Genomic DNA, 22,487 nt, shown 5'->3' on the forward strand with positions numbered 1-22,487 from the left:
TTGGGAAGGGGGGGTTCTCCACTCTTGCCAACGTGAACTGGCTCAGAAATTTGCAGGTAACCACACCGTACATGTCTTAACTCAGAAGGGTGCTGCCTGCTTTCTGCTTCTAACGCCAGGAAAACCTCACCCATCATCCCCACCCTTCCCCAGTGGCAGGGAGTTCTTGTTCAGTGTCTCTGTCAGTCTCTCCTGTGCAGGAGACATCCACCTTTTAGCTTTCTGCTACCCATTTTGGGAGGACCTGTAAAATGGAGGCTTTTAGCAGGGCTTTCTCCTGGTGGTGAAGAAGTCACACAGGTACAATTGTGACCAGGTTGGTCATAGCCAAGCTGCTCTCCCACACGGTTTCCTTCCTCCGTTTTCTGTTCCACATGATCACCACAAGGCTCATCATCCCCCACCTCACCCCCCATGGAACAGGCAGCACCCTTTCCAAAATGCTTTCTTAACTTTGTACTGGAGTCTCACTACAATTTGTACGGATTTGTCTCCCCTTGTCCCCCATTTTATTTGTAATTATATCTCTTTTTTAGTGTCCTTTTCTGTGACGTAGGAGGACGGCTTGCTTGTTGCTGGATCCCGCCGGGGCAAGCCGTCTCCGTTTTTGTCTGCTGTGTTGTGTGTGAGTTGCTCCTTGTTTTTAATTTTATAAGAATCTTCACAGATCAAATCTGTCTTATTTAATTATTATTATTATTATTATTTTGGTCTTAAAAATTGCTGATAGGAAAGAACCAGCTTTTGTAAAAAATAAAATAAAAATAATGACCCTCCCCCCGGTAATTCTCTGGAATCCTCAATAATTTTTTTTTTTTGGCACGCCTTGAAATGGGGGAAGGAAATTGAAATAAATGTTTCATAGAAAACACCTCTGTCTGTTTTTTTGGGGGGGGGCTGGGCAGGAGCTTTGGGGAGATTGTCTATCATGCTTAATCCAGTTCTTTCCCCTCCACCCCATGCCAGACTCCAGATATTGTCTGGCACAAGGCAAGGGAGATGGGGGGGAGGGATGGGTTGTGGTACCCAGACATCTCTTAGCTTTTCCCATTCTGTTGTCATGGCAACAGCTCCCTGCTAGAGGATGTTGCTTCTACAGGTGGAAAGGCTTGGATGCAGGTGTGAGGAGGGGGCCTGCCCCTTTTCGTTTCATTCCCAACACAGGCTAGACATACCCAGTGGTAAGATCCTCAGTCTCCCCTACCCACCCTTCAATATGCCACCATAGACCCCAGAAAGTCTATCTGTGTTTAAAAGAAGCAGCTGCACAGCAGAGGTGGTTGTAATTCAGACCACATTTAATGCACAGAACAATCCAAGCACATTAAAAGATGCAGGCAACAGAACAACACCATGTACACAAGGTGGGGGCTCGGCGGGAGTGCTCCCCCTGCTAGCCTTCAGCAGCCTCTTTATCCCACCCGCCCTCGACCCAAAGCCCCCTAACACATTCTCCCTCCAAGTTGGGAAGGGGTGGGGAGGTAGCTTTCTACCCTTCTCCACCTTTTTTTTTCCAAGTCCCCCCACCCCTACAATTTTTTAAAATCCAGCAACACTGAAAAGAAAAAGAAACTCCTGCCTTGTATAATAGCTGGGAGGTCCCCTCGCTCGGCCTCGGCCACCTTTCAGGCGGCCATCCTAGCACCCCCAAGCCCATCACCTAGCACTCCCATCCTGACTCAAGTTAGATGGATGTCGGACTCCACGCCCACCGATTTTCTTCCTCCCCATTTGATAGAGAGGAACCTAAAAGGAAAGCGGCGGAAGAAGGAAATTTGGTGGGGAACTCCAAACTGCAGTGTAGCAAAAAAACAAAACAAAACCCCAACCAAAATTTTTAAAAAACAACCATGAGACAAGGGTGCGCATGGAGTGCCAGACTCCCAGCTTTCTCCTCTCCCCAGGAAAAGCTAGGAAGAAGAAACCATTTTGCATGCAACATCATTCTGGTGGGGTGGGAAGGAACAAAAAGAAAGCCCCTTCCCTTCCCAGCCAGGAGATGGAGGAAAGGGACATGGAGCCAAGAGAGAGAGGCTGGCACTTGCTTCCCTCTCTGGCTTTTATGGCTTTTGAGTTGAGTTTTTGGCTCCTTGGGAGTTGACAGGGTGGGTAGGCGCCAGCCAGGCAGTGGAGGGCAAAGGCAGGAAGGAGTTGGCCCCACCACTTCAGCTGGGTTTGAAGGGAAGGGGAAAAGAGAGGGATATCTCACCAAAAGATCAGGCCCCTTCCCTCACCTTTTGAAAGTGGGGATTCCAGCCAACCTGAAATAGCAGGTAAAATCATCATTGTTCCAAGGCCAGAGCTCACACACACACATACACACATTTGATGGCTGGCCCCCCATCCCACCAGGACTATGATCTTGGAGCCCTCCAAGTCGGATACAGAGGAAGGCTGGCAGGGGTGAGAGCACCAGTTTAGGTCAGAGTGATGTAGGCTGAAGCCTTCTCCTTCAGCTGCCGTAGGCACAGGTGGCAGCTCCAGCTTCCTGTGGGGAAGGAAAGCAAGCAGGCATGTCAGGGCCCTTTGCCACTGTGGCAGATAGGGACCCCTTCCCCGCAAAATGGGCATCCGGCTCACCTTCTGGGGGCTCGGCCATGGGGGGACTCAGGCAGTACATGTGGTAGCCCCGGTCGCAGTCATCGCAGAACAGTAGCTGGTCCTGAGAGAGAATAAGAGAGATAGCAGAAAGGCCACTGGGAGGGAGATCAAGGGCTATGGAACATGATAGAGGAGGATGGATCCTGGCTCAAACCAAAATATGGAAAGCTGTCCTGTGCTAAATCAAGGGCTTGGGCTATTGAGCCCGGTGGCACCCACCTTGGGAAGGCAATGAGATCTTTTCATCCAGGGTTTAAGCGAGAGTCTTCTCACCTAATACAACAACCTCACAGTGATGTCTAGGAATTACGCTTGGACCCATTGGCCAAGCACCTACAGTGCTTTGTGTATGTGTTGTAGCCTTCAAGACATTTCTGACTTAACAGCAACCCTAAAGCAACCCTATTACTGGGTTTTCCTAGCAGGATTTTGTCAGAGGCGGTTTAACTTCCACTCAGATTGAGAGATTGTGACTTAAAGTCACCCAATGGCTTTCCATGGCCCAGCACAGATTTCAACCCTGTTCTCCAGAATGCTAGTCCCAAACCGCGACACCGCCTCTCTACATTGCTATAAACATAGCTTAAATATTCACCATAGGATTTATATTGCACAATCCCTATACGGAATACCAGTGTAACCCAATGAATGGAGATCAGTGGCCAATAACAGCTTGTTTAACTGCGAAGCACTATGGCAATAGGCATATACACCCTACTCTGGGCACTTCAATATGCTATCACTAATACATCAGTCCTACATATGCATATCTGCTTAATACTGCTGTCAGCTGGATGCAGTTGTTAGGCATTGTCCAAAGCACTCTGCATGCACAGTCCAACTTACGCCTGTGTATGTCACCTGCAATAGCTGATGCTCAACCCTACCAAGAAAGTCCTGGAGATGAAGAGAAAAGGCACACCTTTGGTTTCATCAGATATTCCAGGATGGCACCCTGGACAATTTACAGTCCTAATGAATGGCCAAGATGGAGGGGAAAGCTATAGTTGCAATGCTGGCATTCTCCCAGAACATGAGCACAAAGAGGAGGGAGGGGACCTGCATGACATGCACAGAATATTCCTGAGTTACCAGTCAAGGCTGAGGCCCACCCAAAAAGTGTGCTTGCATGCATGCCCACACTTCGACACATCAGGGGTTAAGGGTCTCCATGCAGAGCAGGTTGGCTCACGTACATCATTCTCTGAGGTGCCACAGAGGCTGCAGCTCTTGCACTCGATGCATTGCCACCGGTAAGTCCGGACAGCTGCTGTCATGTTCACGGTGAACTGCAGGCAGGACGGGTGCCCTGGATGGGAAAGAAAGAGCAGGCAATCAGCTTCGGGTAGGAAAGTGGGCTGAGGCTGCCTTTTCCCTCCTGCCGTTCTTTAAGTCTTTCTTGACCAACCCAGCTTGGGAAGTGGCCATGCTACTGGCTTAGGCCTAAATCCTGTTGTCTGACAAACTGTCAGGGGCATACACAAGTTGCACTATGTATGCAGAGGTGTGCTGTGGTGTTTGACAATAGTTGTATCCAACTGACAGCAGCATTAAGAGGAGTTTCACATTTGAGAGAGTTAAACGGTGGATGAGCATCTTTCAGAAGTGCTTTAGTTGTGTATTCCATCACAGGTAGGTGTTGGACCCTTCCAATATTCTAATGACTCCAGTGCATCTACACAGTTGACAGTATGTGGTGCCATGCACACAATGCTTCACATCAGCACTTCTGCAATAATGTCACTGAGTGACTCAGTGCTCAAGCCAAGATGGACCACATCTTATCCCACAGAGCACAATGCTACCCGCCAAAACTCCCATGTTCAAACTCAACATGTTCAAAGTACTCCTGTATGAATCCCCTGAGACCCCCAGCTAGCAAGTGCTGACCATAGCTCACATCCTGCTAGTGATAAAAGCAATAAGTCCCACTATGCATGTGGATCATGCATAGCAGCACAGATATAATCTGCTGACATTGACAAAAGCAGAATTGTGCATATAGCAACATCGTGCATTGCACTTGGACACTGTAGCTGCACATTATGCACTGTAGTTGCATACTGCATGCTCTTGTGCATTGCACAATGGCACCCAGTCGGTGATATATGGCGCAGTGTTGCTATTCTACACGGGGGCTGTGTAGTGCTGTGTAGGGAGAGCTTTCCAGGGGTTGTGTAGTATCTCTGAATGCAGATATTTATACCACACTAAGAGGATGTTGGATTACAAGCCAGGATTTGACTAGATAGGGCAAGAGTCTCCCAGTGTCCTATGCTCCTAAGATCCAGGGCTCAAGCATCTGTGCTCATTGATGCCCATAGAGCCTTACCTGAGCGGCCGCAGTCTGCACAGGAAATGAGATCTTCAGGGCAGCCAGTCTTCTTGGAGCCGCCTAGACAGAAATCACAATAACCGTTTGGTATGACTGTGCCGTCCGGAGCTTTCTTAGCTGTAAAACAGCAAGGAGAGGCCAAAATCAAGGGTGGGGCCATAGAGACCTTCTGTGCACCCAACAAACACCTCCCCACACCTGTGCAGTTGCGGGGATTCCACCCCAACCTCCTTCCTTCTGCCCACACATTCACCCACTCCCAAACCAGCTACAGCCGAATGCACAGCTCCCACTTTGCTCTGGCGACATGCAAGAATCCACAGCAGCTGGCACGTTCCAGGGCAGGAATGACAGATCTGGTAAGGGAACTTGCTAGCTGCCACCCCTGTATCCTGGTGTCTTATCTTGCCATGTGTCCATGGTGCTGTAACACATTGCCACCTGGCACTCTGTGTGCCTTATGTTCACATGCATTCACCAACACCAGCCCAGGCAGCTAGGCCATCCATGCAATGCCCTAAGTGGAGGACCCCTCTGTCAGTGAAAAGGCTTTCCAAGTTTCTAGTCTTCAAGGTCAGAAAGAAAGCGCTCTCAGATGCCTCCACGTTCTTCCTCCCCTCTCTCCATTCCCTGCTCCATCTCTCCAAATTATTTGAAGCACGACAAGAATCGCATGAACTAGGCCAAGCAGTGCCTTCGTTGGCATAATTTTGCTCAGGGAACGTAGTCTTTTGGAAGGCTTTGTTTTAGTAGAGAGACCTCTCTAAGGGAAACCAGTGGGTCATCTTCCTCTCCACCCACACCAACATCTCACCACGACTCTGGATAAGAATGAAAAAGGGAGGACCGAAGCAAGAAAAAGGTGGCATATGATTGAATCGAACTAGGCAGCTCCTCGGCCCTTCCAAAAATGGCAGGTGAGCTGCCCTGACCGATCCTCCCATGGCCCCATCTTTCTATACCTCAACCTTCACAGGGCCACCCTGGGATTTACCTGTGTGCCTGCGCTGGTTCTCTGGGACCCAATTCAGCTCTTTGTAAAACTCTGGAGAAAGCCAGAAATGCAAAAAATAAAAATAATGGAAATAAGCACGACGGGGCAGGAGTGGGGAAAGTAATGGAATATATCTAGATCCTCTTGTTATGGGAAGCAAGTCATGTCTGTATGGATAAAGGGGATCTGGGTTATCAATCTCTGCCTATCTGAATAAACAGATAAACAAGCAAAGGGGGAAAATGTGTATATACGTAAAGCAAGAGCCGCTTAGGGAAGGCATGTGAGGCTTTATGGGGGCATAGAAGGCATAGAGGTGGTTCTCTAATGTCAAGCAGGGGATGTGTATGAGAAATGAAGCATCTGCGTACAGAACATGCACCTTCCTTGCTAAGGTTGCAGCCTCCAGACCCAGGGAAGGGAAGCCATCTGTGCTAGGACAAGGTTGCAAGGCACCATCTCTGGGTCTGGAAATGGCAACTAGCCATCCATCATCCAGATCCAGGAGGGTCCCAGAAGCCCTGCTCCTTATCTCTGGGGAATGTGGGTCTCCAGAGCCCCCCCACCCCTCCCCAGTCCTCCTTGCATCTCACTCCTTTGTGCAAATTCGACTACATCAGCATGTGCCGGTCTCCATGGTAACTGACTAGAAAAAGGATGGGATGCATTCATTGGGGAGGAGGGGTGGGGAAGGAAGACTACCCTCTTCTCCGCTTTCCATCCCCCTTGAAAGCCATCATTGTGATGCTATGGGGAAGGAGAATATAGGCTAGACCTGACCCAACCACACCCTGATCCAGATCCTTTTTCTTACTAGCTTTGCCTGATGTGCTCCATCCTCATCCCCCCCAAAAAAAGAAAAAAAGGGGGAGGGGGATCACCATCCATTTGGCTTCCCTTTGCCATGCACAGCGGCCCTCCCCCTCTTTCAGCAATGCTGGCGTGTGCAACCACTGAGATAGCAGAGCCCACTGACTAGTATTGAACAGCAGGCTTACAATAACACACAACAACTTTGCACCCCACGGATTTCCAGAATGTCACCCAAGCAGGACAACGATGCCCCCCCTCCCCAGCTTAAACGTCATTCTCATTAGGTACCCAAACACAGAGACAAACCTTACTGCCACAACTTCACATTTCATTTCCACGCAAGCAGAGAAATGGGCCTTAGTGGTGGAGGGGGGGAGTCTTTTCACGCACAGTCACACATAGGCACGTGTGCAAGGTGCACAAAGATACACAGAATACCTATGTGCGTGTGATGACATGCACACTTATAGACACACACAAGCTATAGGGACATATTCTGGTAACAGAGGGCTGCTCAGCCCACACCCAATCTAGACCCCATACCAAAAATGCAGGCAGCGAAGAACAGACAAAACCATCTCTGAGTATGCCTTGCCTATGAAAACCCATTGGTGACCTTCAGCAAGTCACCTTAATGATGGCAATGATGAACCTCCTCTGACTCCCCCCCCCCCCCCGAAAAAAAACCCACAACAGAGTTGCCTTAGGGTCGCCAGAAATGATTTGACGGCACACAACACACAAAGAAACCCCTATGAAATTCATGGCATCGCCATAAGTCGGCAGATGACTGGAAGGCACATACGGAGACACACAAACACACACATAACCCTAGTCCCTGACTTTGTGTCTGTCTGGGTAAGAAAGAAAAGGGCTGCGCTTTCATTTCTCCCAGGTACCTTCCTCACGACCTGCAAAGATCTGGCTGGGAGATGGCAGAGTCTATCCTCCCCACTCCACCTCCTATAACCCAGCATCCTGCTTCCGCCACCATGCCGCCAGGACTCCTTGGGGGGGTCCCAATTAATTGAAAGTATAAATCAGAGCAGGAAATATGATACCTGCCAATGCCACCCACTAATGTTGCCGTGGAAGCCGTTGGCATCAGTAGGATCAGAGTAGCTGGGGATATTAAAAGTGGAGACCCTCGCACAGCGATGGGGAGAGAAGTGACAGGAGATAATGGAATGAGGCCACCCTTTTGCAAGAGGAATGGACTGGCAGAGGGACACCAGCCCTTGCTGTTCTTTTTGTAGGTTAATTCATGGTCCATGGATGGAAACGTTTGAAATGCAATAATCTAGCAGAGAAAGAAGGTGGGCTTCTGCAAAATAAAATACAGCTGAAAAGCAATAACAAAACAAAAGGAAAAAACAGCCCAAGCTGAATTAAAAAAAAAGATCGAGCTATTTGGGGAAGAATATTGGATGCGGCTTTCCGCAAATCAAATGCTTAATTGCTCATCTAGCCCATCATTCACTACGCTGAACATCAGTAAGGGTTTTCCAGTCTCTATTGTGTGTCTGTGGGGAGTATTTTTTGCTGCCGTACCCAGAGATGCACCAGAAACTGAACCCTGGACTTTTTGGATACAAATCAAAAGGTCCCATGTTGAGCTACGGACCCTTTCTAAACGTTGCTGTTCTTACTGTTCTTATGTTATTCTTGGCAATTCAACAGCACATCTGTATGTTCAAATGGCTTGACATACATTACTTGGTCTAAACTCAACAATGCCCTTGTGAGGTAGATCAGGATGAATAAATGCTTCCAACGAAATGCAAAACTGTCTTACGATGCAGGCTTGGGAGGCTGAGCCTTCCAATATACCCACAATCTGTTACCCAGAGTCAAGCTAGATGACTCTGCCAGCATGTGCTGGACGCTGGGTTGGGGGCAATTCCTCCTGAAGTAGTAAACAGAGATGGGGGACTCACGTTTGTGGTTGTTCTTACGATGGAAGGGCAAGGTGTGACGTTCAGGGCCTTCCTCGCCCTCCTCCTCCGCCAGGTGTGTATGCGTGTAATGGTAGCTCAGTCCTGGACGGTTCTTGTAGCGCTTCCCACAAACTAAAGGAGGAAGAAGAAGGCACACAGAAAATGGTAAGATGCTCTCCAAAAAGAGAGTAACAGACAGACAAACAGGAATCCTGCATGACACAACATAGTGTATTAGCTGTGCTTGTGGAACCACATTACAGCTGTCTATGGCTGGCGCCTTGTAGCCACATACAAAATGATTACAGTCCATATCCGCTGACTTTTTAATCTACGGATTCAAGCATCCATTGCTTGAAAATATTTTTAATATATATAAAGCTCCAAAGGCAAGCCTTGATTTTGCCATTGTATACAAGGGCATCATTTGACTTTTCCACTATATTTAATGCGACTTGAGTATTTTGGTATCCTGGAACCAAACCCCAGCGGATACCAACAGCCCACCGTACATCATCTGCTGAAATCTGCTAGTCCTAGTGGATGATATAATCATTCTGCACCTGGCTATGAGACACAGCAGATATTCCCTGTCACCAGCTATCAAATGGCTATGAGACAGCTGAAGGGGTCAAGCTAGAGGGAGGAATGGAGAAACAGAAATCTCCACAATGACCAAAGAAAAAAGAAAAAAGTCACACGAAGGTGTAAGCTGGACTTACACCTGCGGATGCTGCAAACAGGATGCCAGCCCTTCACCCACAAATTCACCTGCATTGGAAAAGAACAGCTGCCACAAGGTGGATCCCCACTTTGCTGAACTGCATTCTTTGCAGAACTGAGTCATGCCCTCCTGGGGAGGATGCCAAGAAGAGAGGTCCACCAACAAGGGCACTCACAACTCTCAAAAATAACTGCGTAAGTCAGAGGGCCATTTCATACTGCCCAATTCTAGCATTACAATTCCACTTTAACTGCCACGGTTCCACCTTATGGGATCCTGGGATCTGCCGTTTAGGGAGAGGCATTTAGAATTCTCAGCATCACCAAACTACAGATCCCAGTATTCCATAGGAAAGGGAAGCAGGATTATAGTGCCATAATTGTGGGATCATTAGTGTTGTGTGGGTCCTCGTGAAATATTCTGCCCGCTGGAAGGCACCCTGCAATTCCCCTCTCCATCCTCACACCAAGATTTCACTAGCACATGCCCTCATGCTTCTTCCAAGCTCCTCTCTTGCTCCCTTGAACCCATAGATTTTAGTCTGTATGTGGAGGACTATTTGTACTCCATTTCTCAAAAAGCTTGGGGACCAAATGGAACTTCTATCTAACCCATGGCTCTTCACTGAAGGGAGGTAGCCTTCACAATATCTAAGTATACTTTGTACCTCCTCGACTGGTTGGTAGGAGCAGTTAGGTTTTAGGTGTCAAGATCACAGACCTCTCAAACCAGCATCAAGCCACCATCAGGGCAAAAGCTCTACATGCTCCACCCAACCACCCAAACCCAGATGCCAATACCCAGATGCCACTGCCCCCCAAAGACGCACACTCACTGTCACAAACATAGGGTTTGTCTCGGTCCTCCAGCAACGCAGCATCTTGTCTCTTCCGCAGTCCTCCAATTCCATACGCCTAGAGATGGGGAAGACAAAAGGCTTTGCGTGATTCTCATTTTAAAGAGCTGTTGTTGCTGTCGTTAACTGCCTTCGCATACATCTGGACCCATGGTGACCCTATGGATGAGACATCTCCAGGCCCCCCTGTCCTCTACTGCTCTGCCCAGCTCCTGCAAACTCATATTCATTGTCTCTTTAATAAAGTCCATCCATCTAGCATGTGTCCTTCCTCTCTTTCTACTTCCTTCTACCTTTCCTAACATCATTGTTTTTTTCCCAACGATTCATGCCTTCTCATGATGTGTCCAAAGTATGACAGTCTAAGTCTTGTCATTTTGGCTTGTAGGGACATTTCCTGGCTTGATCTGCTCTAGGACTCAGTTAAAGAGCGCATGATTTTAATTTCCAAAACCGAAGCAGAGCTCATGGATGCACAAAGGGGGATGTGATGGCGGCATGAGGGCAGCTGGGCTTCAAAGCCAATTGGCAAGAGTTTGCCTTTCCAAAAAGGTAAATACAGCTCTCTCGCTCGCTCTCATCAGAAGAAACATCACCTAAAACAGGGCTTGGGAGCCAGGAGGCAATTTCTCATCTTCAGGCCCCCTCCTGACACATATAGACACACGGTGACCCTAGATTTGTCTGTTTTCCTTTACTGTTTTCCTTTAAGTGTCAAGGGTCACAAAAATTTCCCTGCGGCGACATTGAAAACATTAAAAAATAATCCTATATATGGTAACTGTGGCAAGAATGGTGTTTGCCAAACAATGGAAGAATTCAGAGATACCATCTTTAGATGGCTGGTTACCAAAGACATTGGATATAATGGAAATGGATAGACTGACTATGTACCGAAAAGATAAGACTACTACAGAGATAGAAGACATTTGGGAGCCATTAGTGAGATATTGTTTTAACCTCTTGAAAAGGAAACATTACTTTCTGCATAAAGATTTCCTATTAAGCAATTGTGAAAATCAACCAGGTAATGCCAGCCACAGATCCAGGCAAAACATCAGGAATAAGCTCTTCTAGAAGATGGCCACGGAGCACGAAAAACCCACAAAAAGCTGTCAACCAAGTAAAACCAGCAAAAGCCGAGTTGCCCAATTATTGCCAAGTTCCTTGCAAGACCTGAGCTGCTCTGCACATTTGCAACCACCAGCCGACACAGCTTTGCAAGACGTGAGCTGAACAGCAAAGGCAATTCAAGCTCAAACCCATCGGAATAAAAAAGAGAGGGGTGCGTGGTTTAAAAAGCACATTCAGCCTAAACATGCAGAAATCTAAAAATGCGCCTTTGTGCCTTCAGCTTTTAACGCAGATTAAGGAATGTGATTTTGAACAGGTGCCAACCCTAAAAAGGAGCTGACCTACTTTGAGCGCTTTTGCTTTCCAGCCTCCGAAAAGGAATGGGATTAGGGGCAGAAGGCGGGGAGGGAGACTGGTTGGGGGTGGCTGGGCACGGGTGCCAGCTGGTAATGAGACTGTGTGGGGTGGCATTGCCCACCATGGCAGAAGGAAGGAGACAGGCAGCCTCTTCCACTTGACAAATGCTAGAAAGACACAGTCTGGCTGCGCAAATGTCTTGCATCTGTCTTTCAAACAAAACCAGCAGGGGGTTTTCAGACCCCACTTGACACAAGACGTCGGCTCTTTAGATCCAGGAAGAGCCTAGAAAGAGACATTGCTCCCCATAGACATCTTTGCATGCAAGATCTCGCCTGCATCTTCACACTGGGGCTAATTTCGGCACTAAAGAGAGATTTAAAGCACATTGCAAGCATCCCGCAAATAAAGCCAAAATGGCAAGTAATTGCGCAAATGATTATCACATGCAATTGTGCAAATAAAGTGAAATGCGTCGTCACTGAAATTCCGAAAGTAAAAAAGTGCGCATTAACGCTTCTCTGTGACCACTTTAATGGTGGGTTTTGTGCAACGGTGTGTGAAATCCCATGAATGTCCCGGGAAAATTATGTAATTACACGTAACCATTTCGCACGACGTCACACAAAACCCGCCATTAAAGTGGTCATAAAGAAGCATCAACGTGCATCTTTTTACTTTCAGGGTTTCAGCGACAGTGCATTTACGATACCACTTTATTTGCGCAATTGTGTGTGATAATCATTCGCGTAATTACTCACCATTTTCGCTCTATTTGCGGGATGCTTTAAATGTGCTTTAATCTCTCTTTAATGGCGAATTTAGCCCCAGTTTGCCATAAGACTTGAAGGCACACAAGAAGAATCAACCAAATGGCAAATGCCAGGATTACACTGGACGAAACCACAGCAGTTAAGACAGGATCATAATGCAATAACTGTTTAGTGTGAAAGGATCCACTGGTTCTTGGCACACCTTTCTTTTCCTATTTTTCCTTCCACGATTCAAGGAAACCAACTGCTTTCCAGCTTCTGCCATTTAATGCTTTCTATCACACACACAGAAACTCTGAAGTGGGGTGGAGAGGCAAAGGGGCAGCAAGCCAATTTTTGCAAAGACGAGATGATTTACATAATCTTTATGCAAGCCTGTGCCCATCTGTATCTTGCCTCATTTTGCCTGTCCCTGGCACAGTCAGCTGCGCTGCTCCCCTTCGCCACCCGCAGCTGCTTGGAGTCGGGCAGAGAAGAGGATGGAGGTTTTGGAGAGGAAATCGAACTCAAGGGAAGGGATTCCTTAGCCCAGCTTCCCTGCCCTCCATACCCTCTTGGCCAGGACAGCCTCTCCTTCCATGTCAATCATATGTACATCAAAAATGCTTTGCTGTGTTGGACCCAAGTTGATCCACCTTTCCTAGCATCCAACAACCTCTAAGACCAACCAGCCACATTTGTGGCTGTGTGCCTTCAAGTTGTTTCCGACTTATGGAGACCCTAAGGCAACCTTATTGTGGGGTTTTCCTGGCACGTTTTTTCAGAGCTGCCATCCTCTGATGCCAAGAGAGTGTAACTTGCACAAGATCACCCAGTATCGTTTTTTGTGGGTCTTTCAAGCTATGTGGCCATGTTCTGGAAGAGTTTCTTCCTGACGTTTCGCCAGCATCTGTGGCTGGCATCTTCAGAGGATCTGATGCTGGCGGAACATCAGGAATAAACTCTTCTAGAACATGGCCACATAGCCCAAAAAAAACCCACAAAAAACTATGGCTTCCGGCCATGAAAGCCTTCAACGTCATCACCCAGTATGTTTCCATGGCCAAGCCAGAATTCGAACCCTGGTCTCCAGAGTCACAATCCAACACTCAGGCGTTTATCAGACGGGGTCTTTCCAGCTCAGATCCAGGGTGAGTGCGAATCGGGCGATGCAAACTCATGTCATAACGTGAATGTGTTTTCACACCTGGTTCCTTTCAATGGGAGCACTATACCACATGCTTTAGGGAAATTCAGAAATAGGTTTTAATTTTCCTGCTATTGTTTGTTTACCTCCACCCCCAACATCAGGAATGCAGTGGTAGAATGCCTCTGAACCTAGAGGCTCTATTTACCTTGATATAACTCTGTAAATAATTAGAGGAGGAGGTAGAATGCATCTGAACCTTGTTGGGTGCTTTCAGGTCATTTTCTGACTTATGGCGACCCCATAATGAGGTTTTCTTATCAATATTTGTTCAGAGGAGGTTTGCCATTGCCTTCCCCTGAAGCTGAGAGAGTGTGACTTACCCAAGGTCACCCAGTGGGTTTCATGGCTAAGCAAGGATTCAAACCCTGGTCTCCAGAGAAACATTCCAGGACTCAAACCACTACACCACACTCTATTTATTCTATTTACTTTTCTTTACCTCTGTAAATAACAGAGGAGGAAGAAAATCCCTGTATTAGGGCTTTGATTTGTTTGCTAACTAATGTAGAACCTGTCTTTAAAAAATATGTTTAAATTTTAATTGCAATATTTTTGTCAGTTTACCAAGGTGGATTTTAATGTCCTCCTGTAAAACTTTGTCGATATTACAATGTGGTTGTGTGGCTTCATTAGTTTCCAACATATAGTGGACCTTAAGGCAAACCTATCATGGGATTTTTCTTATCAGGATTTGTTCACAAGGGGTTTGCCATACTCTTCCTCTAAGACATGCACAAGATCAAGCCAGTAAACTTATTGCTGGTATAAATGTTCCTGTTGTTATTATTACATTTCTATATCATCTATTATATATTTAGTGGTTTGAGCATTAAGATTCGGAAGACCAGGGTTTGAATCCCTGCTCAGCCATGGAAACTCACTGGGTGACTTTGGGCAAGTCACACTCTCTCAGCTCCAGAAAACCGCATGATAGATTCGCCTTAGGGTCACCATACGTTGGAAATGACTTGAAGGCATACAACAAGAGCAACAATATTAGCATACTAATATAATAAAACAATACAGCTTATTTATCATCATCAGTATCTGATTATGCTTTCATTAGCTATGTGCCGATAATCTGTTTGCTCTTCTTGTGAGCAGGATCTGAGGAAACAGCGAGCAAATACAATTCCAAGGATGGTTCTCCTAGCAAACTCTGTAGCCCTTCTCCTTGGTCTTCCCATCCTGGACACCGTCCACTGTGACTCCCCTGGACATACCTTGCTTTTGGCTTTGTTCTTACGGCGAGGGACGTCATCTTCCAAGTCATCTGTGTCCAAGTCATGAAGGAATTCACCAATAGGAGCTTTCTGCAACAGAGAGAAAGAGAATAGCAAAGACACAACTAGGGCCAGTGCGTATGCAAATACATTTAGGCTATGTGTATGCTATTGTAATTTAAAGGTACACTTAAATTTTGCTAGTTGCTTGTGTCACAACTGTCGCCATTACAGTCAGTGATATACGGGAATGATGGTTTATAAGGAACGTTAGTACACCTTACTAAGGACTCTGTATGGTGTGCTATGGGAGGAGGTCAGTGGGGTGGGTGACACTATGGGTAACTTCTGTGGGTGATGCCAACCCTAGTGATAAGAGAAGCAGTCATCACCCATGAAAACAGTAGCCTAAGATCAGATACTTTGGCCATATAATGAGAAGGCATGGATCGCCGGATAAGACAATGATGCTAGGAAAGGTAGAAGAAGGAGAAGAAGACCACATGCCAGATGGATGGGCTCAATCAGGGGGACATGGGCATAGGATTGCAGGAACTAAGTAAAGAAGTGGAACACAAGGGTTCTTGGAGGGTCTCCATGAGTTAAAAAATCAACCTGAAAACAGATAACAACAATAACAAAGTTCAGATATATCAGGGATGGAAACCATCCAGCTGGTGTTGGACTGCAATGGCCAGCAGCCCTAAGCATAGCCTAAGGTGAGATATGCTGAAGTCACAGTTAAACATATGGAGGTCCAGATTTTCAGCACCCCATCCCTAACACAACAACCCTAGAAGGCAGATCTCATGCCAGTATAAATATCCACACATCACAGCCACTCAAGAAGAGCTATCCTAATGTCTTCTTGGCAGATGTGGCTGGATCCAGAAGCTCTGGAGTCATTTGAGATTCAGACCCTAAATAGAGATTCAGACTCTAAATCAGACCCTAAATTGCCCTCCGTCTCCATCATCACACACAGAAAAAGGGTTCTGTCCCTCCTCATGTTATGGGGCAGGGGACATTGTAGGGGAAAGGAAGGAAGCTATTTGAAAGAGCTTATCTGAGATCAGGAATAGCAGAGAGGGTTGTCGATGGATGGGCAACCACGTTTGGCCGAGATCTCTCCTTTCTCTTACCGGACAGTCCAAGTTCAGCTCCTCCTCCTTCAGTTCTGGCTTCTTGTCTCCGGTTTCGGCACACAGCAAGGCTTCCAACACAGGACCCTCGGGCAAGCCGCCTTCTTTCTTCAAAGGGGGCTCGCAATCTGGGGAGAAAAGAAAGAGGGCTGCAGTTGGGTGGTGTTAGATCCTAGTCTTCTAGTGAGGACCTCTGCTCCCAAGGCTAAGGATCACTCATTTCTCCTTTTAGTCCTTCCACCACTGCAAGCTTTACATGCTGATTCTAATACAGGTATACCCCAGTACAATAACATCCCAAATCCACAAAACAGTGATGCCTTTATCAGGCCAACAGTGGTATCACTGTTTTGTGGATTTGGGATGTTATTGTACTTTGCTATATGGCCAACGCAGCTACCCTGGATATGTTTTCCAGGTATACTCTAATTAAAGAAGCCGATACATCTTTCTCAAATGAGTGTTTCCTTCAATCCCCAAATTCCTAGCATTGAAGAGAGTGAGACACTGAAAACCATTCACATCTTGAACTCTTCTAGGCTGCATCCACACTGCAGAAATAATCCAGGTTGACACCACTTTAACTGTCATGGCTCAATGCTCTGGGATTCTAGGTGTTGGAGTATTGGGAGATACAGTATTTAGTCTCCTCTCTCGGGGATCTCTGGTGACACAACAAACTATAAATCCAAAAGTTCCACAGTGTTGCGCCATGGCAATTGAAGTGTTGTCAAACTGCATTGTTTCTGCAGTGCAGATGCAGCCTCAGTTTAGTCATCTTGGCTTCTTCGGAGAAATCAGGCTTGATCTCTTCTAAGACCCGCTCATTTATCTTTCCAGCAAGACATTTCAAATGCGTTTATTCTCTTCCTATAAGCTTTCTGCACTGTCCCACTTTCGCAACCAATGACAGAAGTTGAAAATATTGTGGCATAGACCATCTTGCCCTTGGTATTCAATAATATGTCTTTACACATTATGCCCTAACAACCAATCTTTTCTATACTTTGCTGCAATCATCAATCACAGACTTCAGTCCAGAAATCAGAAGGCCAGGAAGAGTAGCTTTGAAGGAACTAGATAAGATCCTTAAGTGTAAATACGTCATATGACTCTACTATGAAGCCACACACACTTTGGCAAAAGAAGAAAGCCATGCATCCTCAACCTTTAAAACCCAGAAATTGTTCAATCGACCTATATGGCATAGGCCCAGGCTATCTTAAAGACCGTATTTCCCTATATGAATTTTAAGATCTTTGGAGGTCTCACCACATTCACAGTTATGGCTGCCAAGGACCCAGGAATGACCCTCCTTGGTGGCTGCTTCTAGGCTCGCTGCCAAGCGGGGCAGGCAAAAAATGTCTTCTTTAAACAGGCTTTTAATATGTAACTGACCCCAGAGAGGCTTCTTATTCGGGTGTTTGTATATTTGTAATGATTTTACATGTTCAACTTGTTATATCAATCTCATGTTTTTTACATTGTGCTTTGAAATTGCACCGTTTTTTAAATCCATCTTTTGTGTGCCACCTTAGGTCCACTTTAGGAGAAAGGCAGCATAAGAAAGAAAGAAAGAAATCTGGTTGGGGTAGTGCAATTTTAATATGCTTTTAATTGTTTTAAATTAGTGTAGCATTTAAGAGGATTACATTTAATGCTTTTTAAAGAACTTTTGTATTCCAGATTTTTTTTAGCTGTATTGTATGACATGAGCCACTTTGGGTCCCATATGGGAGAGAAGCAGGACTTAAAATTGTTGGCTTACAAAGAGTGCTTAGTTCACTATGAAGTGGTATAGAAATGTAAAGGGCTATTGTTGTTGTCCTTGTTGTTATTGTGTGCCTTCAAGTCATGGCAATCCTAAGGTGAATCTATCATGGGGTTTTCTTGGAAGGTTTCTTCAGAGGTGGGTTGCCAATGCCATTACCATCCTCTGAGGCTGAAAGAGTGTGACTTGCCAAAGGTCACCAAGTGGGTTTATATGGCCAAGCCAGGATTAGAACCCCAGTCTCCAGGTCCATAGTCCAATGCTCGGCTTAAATTTGTTTTAAACCGTAGTGTGGACTTATCCTAGATCCAGAACTACCTAGCAATCCCTTTTACCCTCCTGGTAGCAATCTACCCAGCTCCCTCTGCCTCACTGGAAAGCCTCCCAATAAGCCATTCCTTACCAATCTTGAATTCACAGGGCCGAAGTCTTGGATCCTCCAAGATGTTCAGCCGCCGCTTCTTGCGCCAACACCGAGCTGGATAGGTGTAGATCTGACCCGGCGCCAGCCCTGAAGGAGACGCAGGATGAGCTACAAGACATCTTTCCCCAAAAGGTTGATACTGAAACTGCCTCTTTATTCTGGGGGACCAGGCTAAGGGATGGAAAAAGGCCACTGCTGCTTGTCCTCTCTGGGATGGGAAGCTGGTGCCTTTCAGATGCTATTGAACATCCAGCAATCCTAGCCGACATACAGCCAAGAGAGCTATATCATCCGTATATCTGATTTATCCATTGCAACCCTGGGAAGGTTCCTATTTTGTTCAGATCTTGCCTTTCTAAGTTTTTCAGTTTTAATCTAGACACAGTACTATTGGAGATATTGCAGCCAGGGCTACTTTAGGGATGGGGGGTGCTATCCATATCTCATCCTGTCTCTCTCTACATCAGCTTGAAGCTCTTCTATGTTAGGAAGCCAGCTTTCCTTGCCTCTCAGGTTCCTGGCTGCATGCACTGTCTCTCATCCACTTTGCCAACTCCCTCCCCTTCTGGGCACGATGCCCTCAGGTGCCAAGGCCTCTGAGGAAGGGTCAATTCTACGTACAGCGCCTAGCATCAGGGGTGCATGCCTCATCATAGAGCTACAGCACCCGCACCTGGACCCCGGTGGGTCTTCTCCATCCAGATGTAGCAATTGTTCTGGGCAACTCCCGTCTGCGAGTCAAGGAAAGGTAGGCGCATGCTGCGTTCGGCACACAACCGGGCATTGTAGCTGCGGCAGTGTTCAATGGCTTCCCGGTAGAAATCTTCGCCCAGGCTGTGAAGAAGAAGAGTCATAGTTCTAAAACCTTGGTTAAAACCCCCAAATCGGTCCAACTGCCTTCTTGTCTTTCTCTTGCACCCTTAGGAGTTTCAGCAGCAGTTTTCCCATCTATCTTGCAAGGTGCAGTGTTCCTATCTATCTTGCAACTCAACTCTTGCAAAGTTTATGTTGTTTAAAAGGCCCTTCGCATGAGCTCTGGCAGCAAGTTTTGAATTGGTACAGGATCGCAACACTTGTACAATGTCCTTTTGTTCTTTTTAAAAGCCCAGTTACCTTGCGCAGTGGCGATACATAAGTTCAAACCCCAGTCTTGAAGGCATTTACTTAGAAGTGAGTCACATCAATTTCAATCAAATTTCTTTCCCACTAAACATTTTATGGTTGCATTAGAAGCTTCTTGGAGGAAAAAAGGGGTCAGGATTATGAGTTATATATAAGGGGGTCTGGTCCATTCAAATTCCCTTTGCGGGCCAGTGACCTGACCGTTCAGGAATGTGACACCTAGTTTTCCCAGTCCTGGAATTACAAGTATACCTCAGTTATTATTGCAGATGATGTGCTCCTAGGTTGGTACCAGATGTAGAGATAACATGGGGAAAATAGGAATAGGTCCCTACGCCACATAAAAGATGTTTCAGCCACATTTTTATCCAAAATTAACAATATGCACATGTGAAATGAAACAAACTTAATATGTTTCAGCAACACTTCCCCCCCCCCCCAAAATTGACAATATCCATATGTGAAATGAAACAACCAAGTCAGGTAAGTAGACAAAAACACTGTTATCCTTCTAAAGACCCTTTGAAAGTGTCTTCCAAAATGCATGCAGGGACACTGTGCAGGCGGCACACACAGCTACAAAAGGACAGACTAGAGATGAATCCCACATTTTCACACCTTAACCTTCACTGCATTGTTTAACACTGACATGCTGCTGCAACCTGACACTCAAAATCTGTATTTCTCCAACCCTCCTTCATCATGCTCCAATGCCAATGATGCTAAAAACCTTCCAGCTAGACAGAGGATGAGAGAGGAAAAACCAGGGCTGGGCAGCATAAGAAAACATAAATTTCTTTGGCTGCATCTACATTACAGAATGAATGCAATTTGGCACTGCTTTATCTGCCATGGCTGAATGTCATGGAATTCTGGGATTTGTAGTTTTGCAAGATAGGTGGCCTTCCTCTGCCAGAGAGATCTGGTGCCACAACGAATGGAGCCGTGACATTTAAAGTGGTGTCAAATTGCATTATTTCTGCACTGTGGTAGCATCCTATGTCAGAGCCGTTTTTAACTGTACATAGATCCACTGGGAAGTACAAACAAAAAAGCCAGTTGCACAGTGGCCAGAGATCCAAAGGATTATGTTGGCTACCCCACCGCAGTGAGATGTTCAATGCCAAGACAAACTCTGCCCAGATAAAGAATTGCCAATATAGATAGTCATACAAGGGAGTGGCAGATGGAGGCAACATCATTTGGGTTCAAGTATTGAAAACAGGGGAAAAGGAAAAAAATATGGGAACCATCCTGCCCAGGATCTGTGGTGCGACAAGACTCTCTTGTCTGCTAGTAGGTTTTGGGAGGCGGAGAAGAAAAACCACAATGCAAGATGTGAGAAGAAAGGAGATGTCCCAGGGAACAGACTGCCACAATGTCAAGATCAGGGCAGAATAAAAAGCTAAATCTCCAGGGTGCACACACACATATATATATACAGACATATACCACAAAACTGAAGCCGAACGACAAATAGAATGGCCACATGCCAAGGAAAATAGGGTGGCTGCACCCACAATAGTTGTGGATCAGAGCCGGGAACCATGCGGCCCTCCAGATGTTGTTGGACTGCAGCTCTCATCAGCAGAAGCCAGTGTTGAGAAATGCTGGGAGATGCAATCCAGCAACATCTGGCAGGCCACCCAATTCCCACCCTGGTTAAAGATGGAGCAATGCCGGCAGGCCAAGCATGCTGGAGCAGCTTTGTTGTTGTTGTTATTGTTATGTGCCCTCAAGCCATTTTTCGGCTTACGCCGGGCAACCCCAAGACAAACCGGGTGAAATTCCTCCATCTGCACAACCATTGAAGAGGCTTACTTCCTTTGGCTACCCTGAAGCTGCCAACCTCCCACTGCCTGGGTCTTTGGCCTTTTTGCCTGCGGATGCATTAGCCTCTGGTGAACTAGGCTTATTTTTTAATACATGGCTCTCTGTGCCCTCAATGCCAGGCTTCACGCACAATAATCACAATAAAGCCATCATTTTTATTTTTTAAAGAGTGCCTCTGCCCATAAGCAGACGCAATTCTCCCCAGGGCATTATTAGGCAGACCGGCCAAAGCTATTTGGCCAGGCCATGAATTTGCCCAGATGTTCAATGTAACCTGTGCATGCACTCTCACACACACATCTTCACACAATTGCTGCCACTGCTTTACCATTTTCCAAAATCCCAATTTGACATGAACAATCCTATTGGGGACATGAATAATATTGGGGAACAAAAATGAATGGGGAAGGTTACATTTCCCCAGCTGTGCCCTTTTCGGCCACATTGGCACATCCTCCAGAAAAGAGCAAAGGGAATGAATGAACCCACCCCAACTGGACCATCCAGTGTCCCAAAAATACTGCCCTACCCACCCCTTTCCGTGGCATCAGCCTGGCACAGGGGCACACATCCCCCTGAGGTGGGGGGACATGCCCATTTCCTTGAAGCTCACCCCTGGGCACCCCTGTGCCAACGTTCAGCCTTGCCGAGTGCCTTCTGTCCCCATGCAAACACAGAGAGACATGTGGCTGTGGGCCACTGGGATCCCCTTCTGGATAGGAGGCAGGGCTCCATCCCTGCCAGGCATCTTGTGCCCAGAGAGATGGAGAGACAGGTGGCACCTTTCACATCCAACAAACATCCCCATCTGTGCTGGCTTCCACTCCAACCAAGCACAGAGCCTTAAAACCGCCCCTGCCTCATCCTTCTCCCCCACCCACCCATTGCTGCCCACCCTGACAAGAACCAGATGCCAACCTGGCTGTGCCCCCATCTCTGGGCACCCATTGCTGGGGAGGTGAGAGAGGCAGAAGAGGGAGAAAGCATCCATTCCCTTTCTTCCCCAGCCTCTCTTTCATTCTTCTTGGCTCCCCTCCTTGTGCCAGTCAAGGGGGGCTGAAATGATCATGCCACCCACCCTCCAGATGTGGGGCACACACTCACCATTTGATAGGCTTGTGCACAGCTGTAGCCATTTTGACACGGTATGCAAAATCCCTCTGCCTGCTTGGCTGGCTGGAGAAGCAGAAAGAGAGAGAAAGAGAGAGAGAGAGAAAATCCCCCCCCTTTCTTTTCTTTTCTTTCTTTGCTTTTTTTTAATACCTCTCACATCAGAATATACTGTACAATTTTATTCATTCTCCAGCAAGCCTGCAAGG

The 22,487-nt window shown here is 46.7% G+C and overlaps 1 protein-coding gene across 10 annotated transcripts; it reads right to left on the reverse strand.

Moving 5' to 3' along the window:
• Positions 1–1,332: 1,332 nt before the first annotated feature.
• DPF1 (double PHD fingers 1) lies at positions 1,333–22,487 on the reverse strand. Of its 10 annotated transcripts, none has more exons than XM_042441178.1 (12): positions 22,273–22,487; positions 18,887–19,047; positions 18,193–18,300; positions 16,019–16,146; positions 14,877–14,966; positions 10,234–10,318; positions 8,681–8,812; positions 5,931–5,981; positions 4,934–5,053; positions 3,798–3,910; positions 2,581–2,662; positions 1,333–2,488 (listed from the first exon to the last, which is right to left on the reverse strand). In XM_042441178.1, exons 1-12 carry the CDS (start codon positions 22,302–22,304, stop codon positions 2,418–2,420), a joined length of 1,173 nt encoding a protein of 390 aa, XP_042297112.1. In that variant the 5' UTR covers positions 22,305–22,487; the 3' UTR covers positions 1,333–2,417. The 10 variants fall into 10 exon arrangements, with proteins under 10 accessions (XP_042297112.1, XP_042297113.1, XP_042297111.1 ...); XM_042441179.1 differs by having other exon boundaries at positions 10,240–10,318; positions 22,273–22,485; XM_042441177.1 differs by lacking the exon at positions 22,273–22,487 and adding an exon at positions 22,087–22,204 and having other exon boundaries at positions 4,934–4,996.

This window comes from Sceloporus undulatus, chromosome 9 (genome assembly GCF_019175285.1).
Source record: "Sceloporus undulatus isolate JIND9_A2432 ecotype Alabama chromosome 9, SceUnd_v1.1, whole genome shotgun sequence".
In the NCBI taxonomy this organism is placed as follows: Eukaryota; Metazoa; Chordata; class Lepidosauria; order Squamata; family Phrynosomatidae; genus Sceloporus; species Sceloporus undulatus.

Excerpts from the sequence above, each read along its gene's own strand:
- DPF1 (XM_042441172.1), bottom strand. The coding sequence starts at position 22,187 with ATGAAAGAGAGGCTGGGGAAGAAAGGGAATGGATGCTTTCTCCCTCTT. Across the intron at positions 14,967-16,018 it reads AGCTGAACTTGGACTGTCCG|AAAGCTCCTATTGGTGAATT; the intron begins GTAAGAGAAAGG and ends TCTCTGTTGCAG. Across the intron at positions 2,489-2,580 it reads CATGGCCGAGCCCCCAGAAG|GAAGCTGGAGCTGCCACCTG; the intron begins GTGAGCCGGATG and ends CCTTCCCCACAG.